This window comes from Dysidea avara, chromosome 10, assembly GCF_963678975.1.
Source record: "Dysidea avara chromosome 10, odDysAvar1.4, whole genome shotgun sequence".
Lineage (NCBI taxonomy): Eukaryota > Metazoa > Porifera > Demospongiae > Dictyoceratida > Dysideidae > Dysidea > Dysidea avara.
Genome location: NC_089281.1, coordinates 215441 through 226638, shown reverse-complemented (window position 1 = coordinate 226638; position 11198 = coordinate 215441). Strand labels below are relative to the sequence as shown.

The window sequence follows — 11198 nt, the reverse complement described above, 5'->3', positions numbered from 1 at the left end:
AACCCTGGCTGATATCTCCAACACTGAATTACCGTGCTAACCTTAACGCTCAACAGAAGGTCTTTCTCTCTTGATGTCACCTCTTTGTTATGTATGAAGTTGTGTAGAGCAGAACGGGCAGCTGTAATGGACAACATGAGCACATAAACTTGTAACTTGGCAACAAGCCTTGAGTAATCACTCGTGCATACACAAACAATTGCAAATGTAACTGGGTCTGGGAAAACCGGACCAACTGGTTGGATTAATTGTAACTGCAAGTTTTGATTTTTCACCAGATCATGCTAACAACAAATCGAGTGGTCTAGTTGGCCAAGTGGCAACTCATATGAGGTCTTGATGGAGTTCTGGCCAACAACCTCCCCTGATATGTTCATGTGAGAATAAAACAGTGGGTACTTGCTTGTAGGATTAAAGTAATAAACATGTGAAAATTAATTTGGTATATGTAGCTTCAACTGTTGATGAACTGCAACTTTAAACTAAACTGGCATTTCTTGATACTTGCAAATAGGCAAGGCTGGATAAAGCTTTTCAAGTAGCGTGATCGTTACAGTTCTACAAGACACTAATGCCAATTTATAGTATCATTAATAATCCTTTACTGCTCCAAATCACCTACAAATCTATATCCCTCAAATCACAAGTTTACACATCCCAAATCACCATGATCTACACATACCTTTCCCTCTTCTCTGCATCCCAGGAATGATCCGAACTTTGAACCTAATAATGATGATGTAATATGTGTATCACATTATCCCATGTGACATCACATGATCCTGTGGTACATGGTACAGAGGCTCTAGTTCAATAGTCATGTAGATGGGACAATATTCATGTATCATGCTTGCGGATCATGTGATGCACTTGTCATGGTGAACATTGATCATTGTAATTACTGAGAAGTTACAAATCTTTGTATATAAAGTTCAAAATAAAACATGTCACTTTCTTCCTTTTATCACTGGGACTAATAACTGGACAAGTTAGCTATACATAACATGTCACAGGTATGGACGCACAAGTTAATACATTGTGTGCATAGCAAAGATTTGGTAATGTTTAGTAACAAATTGACACACTACTGTGTCATGACCTTATAAGGAGAACACCATTAACTAGCTATTACATGCCAATGCTACACACACTAATTAGCAATTAACACATGGTCTGTCTGGACCGTCATCCCATACTTATCACCAGACCAGTACCATAGTACCAGTATCACATCATCTAGTCCCAGGAGTATATACCATAGTACCAGTATCATATCAACTACGCACCAGCTACATAGTACTAGTACTTTAAAAAATTGTTAATTTAAAAAAAGGACATAGGGATCAGAGCGCGTTACAAATGTAACGCGTTACGTAATAATATTACTTTTACAGTAACGAGTAATATAACACGTTACACGACAAAGTAGCGAGTAATATGTAACGGATATTACATCCGGAAATTGTAACGAATGTAATGAGTTAATTCCTTTTAGTATCTAGGCACGTGATTGATTGCATTTTAGGTCCAGACAAGACTGGAGATAGCGTTATAGGCATGGACAAAGAATGATAGCGTATGGGGAGTACCCTTGAGGCCAAGATGCAACAACAAAGTATGTATTTGTGGCTGAACTACACCAGAATCACGTGTCTTGCTCATGTCACTTGTAGTTGTAGGCTGGTAGCTTATATTTAGAAGGTTGGACTTACTTTATAGTTTGTAACGAACAAATGTAATATGTAATGTTATCAGCCCTCAGAGTAGCGAGTATTATGTAACTCGTTACTTTTTTCAGTGAGTAATATGTAACTGTAGCACGCTACAACGCATATAACTCGTTACATTTTGAGTGTAACGACCCCAACTCTGGTAGGGATCATATGCCAAAATAGGGACTTTCCCACCGAGCTATGCTGTAATACCATCATTCATCTCTTGTTTCACTACTTTTTATTGCTACTAGAGTTGGGGTCGTTACACTCATAATGTAACAAGTTACATATTACTCGTTACTTTTACGCGATGTAGCACGCTACAGTTACATGCTCATTGCCAAAGTAGGGACTTTCCCACCAAGCTATGCTGTAATACCATCATTCATCTCTACTGTTTATTGCATAGATCCTTTAAATTAATAATTTAAAAAAATACTAGTTTGTTTAGTTTTTTTTGTTGTAGCAAAGCTAGCTACAGTGTAACTTGTGATTGTTCTATTAGAATATCATACATGACTGTTGTATTAGAGTATCACGAGTCAGCCAAGTGGTGTGCAGCTAGCTAGACCAATAAGGGGTGAGGTCATCTTGTTTACTGTTAAGAAATAGCTAGATTGTTAAGAGGTGTGTGGTCTCCATACTCTATCGCTATTAGTCCACCTAGATTTTTATTTGATGGGTGTGGTTGCGAATGTGATCCCAATCATGAAGTTGCAGATATCTAGCTAGTATACCTCTTATAGTAGCGCCGGGACTGAAACACTTCTGAAATCCAGCTTTGGAATAATTCTGTGGCATCAAATATGCTGCTGAAAGAAAGTGTTGATATGGAAAAATAACATCTCAATGTGGTTTTGTTGGATGAAGAAGACAAGCAGCCTGATTGAAGATAAAAGAAATGACAAGACGCAGAGGGCTTACAACTCATCGGAACCCCAAAAGGCTCATCCCACTGGTGAGTTTGTTATTGTAATCTTGTGGAGTCTAAATATGCTTCTCAAGGAAAGTGTTGATACAGAAAATTAATGCCTTGATATGGTTTTATTACATGAAGAAGATGATGACCAGCCTGACTGAATATAAAAGGTGCAGAGGGCACACACTCATCGGAGGCACATCCCAGGCAGGCAGGCAGGCAGGCAGGCAGGCAGGCAGGCAGGCAGGCAGGCAGGCAGGCAGGCAGGCAGGCAGGCAGGCAGGCAGGCAGGCAGGCAGGCAGGCAGGCAGGCAGGCAGGCAGGCAGGCAGGCAGGCAGGCAGGCAGGCAGGCAGGCAGGCAGGCAGGCAGGCAGGCAGGCAGGCAGGCAAATGAAAATTTGAGTTGTGGTGATTTAAACAAAAAAATTCTGTATCCGGTGCCTGTGTTTTCTTGTTTTTATTGCTATATTTGATTGTATATTATTCCGTAAAGGATATTTTTGTCACGTAAGATGTTTCTAGGATGATTTTAAAAGCAGCATTTTTGGCGGCGCATGTCACTTCTGGGGGGATCCCTAGTACTACCATATTGTGTGATAGGATTACTTTATTACAAACTAAGATGATTATGTAAACACTCTCTCACCACCATATTAATCATTAGCACTTGTGATAAACATCTAATCAAAACAGCCCAGTTATGAAATGCATTTGTATAGTCATGCTGGCTTTTGTCTACCTTTTTTTCCCTACAGGTAAACAAAAGCTGCTATATTGTGAAATTTTGTATCATTTTATTTACCTGACGTGTGATAGTTACCTGATATGTGAAATAAAATGCAACTAGTTTGCATAAGTGGTTTAGCTGGTAGGTGTGACAATAAATCACAGCGAACTGACTGCTCTATTAGAGTATCTCGATTGCATGACTCTTGTCCTGCTCTTGTGTATATGTTTGCATACAAATTTTTGAGGGACATAATTTTCGCAGATTTCAATGCTATACGATAGATCATCTAAGTGGAAAACCCTGAAAATTGCTATTCTGAGAAAATTATATAGCTCGGAAATTTGTATGTATACGGTACGTAGCCTGACTATTTATTTAAAATTTTCTTTTTGTAGTACGCACAATTTTTTCTTTGCACTTCTATACAACACACAAAGAATGTCTCAAAGACACCTTTGAAATTATATCTGGTGCAGTGAACTAGAACTTTCATTTACACTGAAACATTTCCAATCTGACACCCAGACATGGGGCTAAGTACATTTAAAAGTACTTAAGTAAAGTACAAGTAATTTTGAGTTTTTGAAGTATAAGTACAAGCAAGAGTTCATACTATATTATGAACTCTTGGTACAAGTACTCCAACTGAAATCATGAGAGTACTTACAAGTACAGTAAATTTTCCTGTAGCAAAATTTACACAGCCGTGCATAATAACTTGAGGTACAAACATGCAAGGTACAGTTTTTATATTCACAGAACCATTACATGGCACAAATAATCATTTAAGTTTTAAATCAATGTAAGTCTCAAGCTACTATACACAGGTTTCCCGTGATGCTAAATAACCACTTAAACTACTGAAAGAACATCTTTTGCCACAATGGAAAGGTAAGGATATGCTTTGTGATTATCCTTCCAAAAAGTTTACAGGGTTGGTTTTTTTCGGTACACATGGTGTTTCCAAGTAGTCATCAAGTTCAGTATGTATAGTAATTAAAGTAATTTCAGCTACCATAGTTGAGTTGTCTTCTTCACAAGTTGTGGTGTCTGATGTAGAAGGATGCATGCACTATAAATAATAATATTTTCATATCACCAATTCAACAAAACCATCATTACAGTAGTTGCACTAAGCCTTGCAGTCTCAAACTTCAGGAATTGAAAAATATTTTAGGACAACAGGTACTTTCAGTTTTTTGTCAACCATTCTACTTCAACTCTCAACAGCATTGTTTTTTTATTATACCAGAAGTCCAACCAGAATACCAGCTGCTTGTGGCTACATGATACATAGCAAAATTAGTAAGGTTGTAAAAAGTACTATAGAAGTTGAAAACTACAACTTCATCAAATATATTTTCATTGACACTCACTGTGTACAAATTATAATGTTTGCAGTACTTTCAGTACTCAAGCACAAATACTTTGGCAAAATAGTTCAGTGTAGTACAAGTACACTAATTAAGAAAGTATTTAAGTAAAGGACAAGTACTTCAAAAGGATTGTGCTACGATGGTCAGCCTATCTCCATAGCGATTGATTAAGTTGTTTCTGCCAGTAGTTTACCCTACAGGCGTGACAAAAAATGGCACTTGCAATTTTGTAAAATCACTTGTAACTTTGCTCCACTTCTACCAATCTGTAGACAAATTGGAAGATGAAAGCGGCCTAGGGCTAGTCTCGTACCCAGACCGCTTTTTTCCCATTTGCATTTTTTTAGGGGGGGGGGGGGGGGGGGGGGGTCTGGTATAACTCCAATAGCCTGAACCCCCAGATTCTGGGGATTGTTTGAAGAGTGGCAAACAAGCCACAAACAAGCCACGAACAAGCCACAAACAAGATGTTTTTTTTTGTTTTTTTTTTGTACCTATTGCAGCTACTGAGTGATTTCTGCAACAGGTGCATAAACATTAGCTTTACTTTGTTTGCGGCTTGCTTGCAGCCCCCCCAGAATCTGGGGATTCAGAATGAAATGGCTATTGGAGTTACACCAGATCCTTTCCCCCCAACCAAATACAAAAGGTACAAGACTAACCTAGGGCTGTGCGATAATGAAAAAACCTTTGTCTCAATAAGTTTCGATAACAAAACCATTTTATCACGATAAATGATATTAACTTGATAATAAAATAGAGTACTTATCCACACACAGTTTGGTATAATAATAAGGCTACCTGTTTCAGCATTACCACAGCTAATTGTGACCTTACTCGCTTTAATATACAATAGTCTACAGGGATTTACTATTATCTTGAGAATAGAAAATTCATTATCTTTATCACGATAATGACATAGGCATCATGATAATCACGTTATAATTAGAGGCCACCAAAAGACGCCGATAACCGATAGTTAATCCGATATTTGCATTACAGTTTTAAGCAAACAAAAGTGTACAACAACAACAACATGTATTCATTGCTATACTCTGCCTGTGGTGGTAGCATGGTTTTCTGTCGTGCAATCTAGACAATTAGGCACCCACAAACAATTTTTATGTATAAGTACTCCATGAAGCCTTAAATGGATATTTCTGCATTACTCTGCTTTTTAATGGCTGGTGAGAAAGTTGTTTCCTTGTGACTCTTACAAAGCTACTATATAACTGCTTTATTTGTAAAGACTGTGATAAGTTTTCCAGCAAGAATCGCGTGTATTTGTATGGCTTCTTGTAGCGTAGCACTTGTTGTAGAATGAACAATAAGCCACTGGCACTACACAGCCACGTGGATAACGGCATAATCTGTTTATGTACAAACTATTGCTACTGTATAAATATCAGTAACGATATCAGTTCTACTGCTGTTCTGTACTGAAATCAATATTGGTAAAAATTACAATATTGGTGGCCAATATTTTAGCCAATCCGATTGTCGGTACACCTCTAGTTATAATCATGTTATCGTTATTATTGCACAGCCCTAGCAAATTTAAAAAGAATCCATTAAGACTTGCATGAGTAATGGCACTGTTTGTAAGTGTTGCAAAAAGAAAATTATGAAGAAAATAAAATGAACTTTAAAGACGTGTACCTTAAAGACAACTGAACCATGTAACTCAAATTTGGAACCAAAGATGTCCCACCACAAGAGATGCTTCACAGAAAAACTAGGCTGTTTAGCTGTTACTGAGGTACGAATGTGTAAAAAGCTGTAAAATACACACTTGTCTGTCACATTCCCAATTTCCTTGGCCACATGACACACTATTATACTACTAGCTCGTTGCTACATATTACATCATTACAACACTCATGCATCAAGCTCATGTGATCTAACCACACCCATACATTCACAAAACTCTGTTGACTAGCCAGTCTGTCAACTATTAACTAAGAAAACACCTTGTCACTCCAAAGTGATTACTGACTCCACCCCCAATGCTATGGGTTCCTCAAAGCAATTTCAGTACTGGAAATGTGCCAATTGCAGCTGACAATGATAGGTGGCTGCACTGAATACCATATTGCCAAGTCTGACTGACTGATTGACACTGCAGATATGTTTATAGAATGGTATAAAAAGGTTTTGTTTAGATCCGGAAACACCTCAATTCTATAGTGTATGTTGAGTTTGTTGAATAATCAATTTGAGTGAGACTTCACCATGCAGCAACAACTGGGTGGATGCCTCCCAATAAAACTGAAATTGAATAAGATGAAGAGGGTGATATTGAGACCACCTTTCTAGCCAAGCCTGTTGGTTGTGCAGCATGCTATTTTTAAAAGCAAACTGCTTCAAAAAATTGAACATTACAATTTTCTGAGATTGAATTTGGACAGTTGTGCATGTACTACTTTGAGAACAAGCTAGTGTAGTTGTCACTGCCAAATATAGTGTAGTTGTCACTACCAAATATAGCGTAGTTGTCACTACCAAATATAGCGTAGTTGTCACTACCAAATATAGGGTAGTTGTCACTACCAAATATAGCGTAGTTGTCACTACCAAATATAGCGTAGTTGTCACTACCAAATATAGGGTAGTTGTCACTACCAAATATAGCGTAGTTGTCACTACCAAATATAGCGTAGTTGTCACTACCAAATATAGCGTAGTTGTCACTACCAAATATAGCGTAGTTGTCACTACCAAATATAGCGTAGTTGTCACTACCAAATATAGCGTAGTTGTCACTACCAAATATAGCGTAGTTGTCACTACCAAATATAGCGTAGTTGTCACTACCAAATATAGCGTAGTTGTCACTACCAAATATAGCGTAGTTGTCACTACCAAATATAGCGTAGTTGTCACTACCAAATATAGGGTAGTTGTCACTACCAAATATAGCGTAGTTGTCACTACCAAATATAGGGTAGTTGTCACAACCAAATATAGCGTAGTTGTCACTACCAAATATAGCACAGTTGTCACTACCAAATATAGCGTAGTTGTCACTACCAAATATAGGGTAGTTGTCACTACCAAATATAGCGTAGTTGTCACTACCAAATATAGCATAGTTATTGTCACTCACAATTTTACTGATGGGGAAAATGATTAGTGATGCACTGATTAATCAGTAAATAATTGGAAATCAGTTTATCGGCCACATTTCAGAAATATCGGTATCGGTAATTATTAGTAGATTAGTTAGCCGATTAATTTTACTGACCCCGATGGTATTGTTTTCATAATAATAAGACAAATATGAAGTTTAAAAGCAGCAAGTTTACAAAATATGTGTGAAATTTTGGTAAACATAAACATCGGATCGGTTATCGGTATCGGCCATTATATGATTTTTGATATCGGCTAATCGGCTAATCGGCAAAATCTCTTATCGGTGCATCACTAAAAATGATTAATCCCTCCCTGGAATAATCACCGGACAGAATGGGTTTCTTTTTGTGCACACTCGAGGGTTCAGGCACTCCAGACAGAGAAGCAGGGAGCTGAATTTGTGATAGATGTCTGCTTTGTGATACTTCAGCCTATTTCCTACATCTGACAGGCTGTTTAGTGGTCTGGTACCTTCAGTTACCATCCTCGTTGATTTTGTAGTCTACCTTTTGCCCACCCCACCCCGCCACCCCTACCCCCTGCCCCTTTTGAGGACTTTTGGTACAGCAACACAGGTGAAAGTACCTATCTAAAATTGCAAAAAACTCTACAACGATCACCTTGGCCACCAGATTCTCTTCAAGAGTCATCTATCTTTGGTGAAAAATCCATACGTGTAGCTGCCAGGGCTGATAAGTTACAATGGTTTAAAATACAAAAATATGCTATGCAATAGTAATCTGTGTGAAAAATGAGTGATTCTCGAAAATAAACCGCAAAAAATCCTTAATCTATGAAAATTACATACCTCGAAAATTTGTACATATACAGTACATTGAGTAGAGAATCACGTGCAGAGATGTACATCTCAGTCAGGATGTACTCACTTGTAGTTTGTCACTGCCATATAAGGAGCACACACTGGAACAGCAAACAAGATGATGTCATCATCGCTAGGACAACCAGTTAGGGTATCCAGTAATGATGTCATGTCATCCTAAAGTGGAAGAGATGATGACTTGTTAATGTTAACAGGAGGGGGGAGGTGATGACACGACACACTTGAGGCACACAATACATGAGGGGGGAAGGGATGACATGACACACTTGCTAACATGAGGGGGGAAGGAATGACATGACACACTTGCTAACACAAGGGGGACACAACACTCTTGTTAACGTGAGGAGGAGGGGATGACATGACACACTTGCTAACATGAGGGGACACAACACTCTTGTTAACATGAGGGGGGAAGGGATGACATGACACACTTGCTAACATGAAGGGATACAACACTCTTGTTAACATGAGGGGGGAAGGGATGACATGACACACTTGCTATCACGAGAGGGACACAACACTCTTGTTAACGTGAGGAGGAGGGGATGACATGACACACTTGCTAACATGAGGGGACACAACACTCTTGTTAACACGAGGGGGGAAGGGATGACATGACACACTTGCTAACATGAGGGGGACACAACACTCTTGTTAATGTGAGGAGGAGGGGATGAGGAGGGGATGACATGACACACTTGCTAACATGAGGGGACACAACACTCTTGTTAACATGAGGAGGAGGGGATGACATGACACACTTGCTAACATGAGGGGACACAACACTCTTGTTAACACGAGGGGGGAAGGGATGACATGACACACTTGCTAACATGAGGGGGACACAACACTCTTGTTAATGTGAGGAGGAGGGGATGACATGACACACTTGCTAACATGAGGGAACACAACACTCTTGTTAACACGAGGGGGGAAGGGATGACATGACACACTTGCTAATATGAGGGGGACACAACACTCTTGTTAACGTGAGGAGGAGGGGATGACATGATACACTTGTTAACATGAGGGTACACAACACTCTTGTTAACATGAGGGGGGAAGGGATGACATGACACACTTGCTAACATGAGGGGACACAACACTCTTGTTAACGTGAGGAGGAGGGGATGTCATGACACACTTGCTAACATGAGGGGACACAACACTCTTGTTAACACAAGAGGGGAAGGGATGACATGACACACTTGATAACATGAGGGGACACAACACTCTTGTTAACGTGAGGAGGAGGGGATGACATGACACACTTGCTAACATGAGGGGACACAACACTCTTGTTAACGTGAGGAGGAGGGGATGACATGACACACTTGCTAACATGAGAGGACACAACACTCTTGTTAACACAAGGGGGGAAGGGATGACATGACACACTTGATAACATGAGGAGGAGGGGATGACATGACACACTTGCCAACATGAGAGGATGACAACACAATTGTTAATATGAAGTTGAAATGACAACACACTAATAGTGCTACCTTATCATCATCTTCATCACTTTGATCTGATTCTCCCTACATTACTATGGTAGCCAACAACAAATACTTAACACTGCTCACATGATCTAAGTGTATATCTCCCTGAGAGGACACATGATCCTGTTGTGAAGTCACATGATCCTGATCACAATTCCTTGACACTTCCTGTTGATCAATTACAGTAGTGTCAGGTGATATCACATGATCTATTGAGATGGGATCAGGTGATGTGCCATGATCTATAGAAGTGGGATCAGGTGATGTCACATGATCTACTGAAGTGGGAACAGGTGATGTGCCACAATCTACTGAGGTGGGATCAGGTGATGTGCCATGATCTATTGAGGTGGGATCAGGTGATGTCACATGATCTATTGAAGTGGGATCAGGTGATGTCACAAGATCTATTGAGGTGGGATCAGGTGATGTCACACGAGCCAATATAGGATCATGCTGCTTGTTAGCTGTCAACACTAACTGTGGTGTGCTCTTATTAGGATAATAGTACTTGTGTTTAGGATTACTACTGGCAATCTTGCTAGTTCCCTTTTTCTTGCCTTTACCACCATCTACCTTGTTGCTAGGAGACTGGGGATCACCTGCCGACTATAACACATGTAGTTCTACATGGTAATGATGACATCACTATGGTTACCGCTAGTAACTGCATGCGCAGTTGCCGATCATCATCATCTTGATCTTTGTAGCGTTCTTTGATCTTCTTTTGTTTGTACTACAATGTGTGCTCAATGGTCTGTGTAATCAACACGTCACCAATCTACCTTCTGGCCCCTCTTTGGAGCAGTCTTATTGGCTGAACTCTAACAATAACATGGTGTAATCTGTTATGATGTCATTATCCTTACCTTCTGCTGTGGTCCATCTTTACTGGACTGCCTCCTAGTAATGTATACCATTACAGTTAAGAACATCTCATCTACAGGCTCAGAATAGTTTCTACAGTAACAAGCTACATGGT

At 39.4% G+C, this 11198-nt stretch overlaps 1 protein-coding gene across 3 annotated transcripts in view; it reads right to left on the bottom strand.

The window, feature by feature from the left end:
* LOC136237165 (ribosome quality control complex subunit NEMF-like) overlaps nucleotides 1-11198 on the bottom strand; it is a 49346-nt gene that overhangs the window by 350 nt on the left and 37798 nt on the right. The window contains exons 29-37 of one of the 3 annotated variants that reach the window (XR_010692335.1): nucleotides 11086-11119; nucleotides 11002-11040; nucleotides 10875-10952; nucleotides 10301-10825; nucleotides 10220-10255; nucleotides 8682-8870; nucleotides 8494-8613; nucleotides 683-726; nucleotides 42-121 (exon numbers count right to left, since the gene is read on the bottom strand). Coding sequence is in view for 1 of the 3 variants with exons in the window: in XM_066027476.1 (XP_065883548.1) it covers nucleotides 42-121; nucleotides 683-726; nucleotides 8761-8870; nucleotides 10220-10255; nucleotides 10301-10825; nucleotides 10875-10952; nucleotides 11002-11040; nucleotides 11086-11119 (946 nt within the window). In the remaining 2 variants the exon portion in view is untranslated. Of the gene's footprint in view, nucleotides 1-41; nucleotides 122-682; nucleotides 727-8493; nucleotides 8614-8681; nucleotides 8871-10219; nucleotides 10256-10300; nucleotides 10826-10874; nucleotides 10953-11001; nucleotides 11041-11085; nucleotides 11120-11198 lie in introns of those variants that run through there. The other 2 variants (XM_066027476.1, XR_010692336.1) reach the window with 2 other exon arrangements.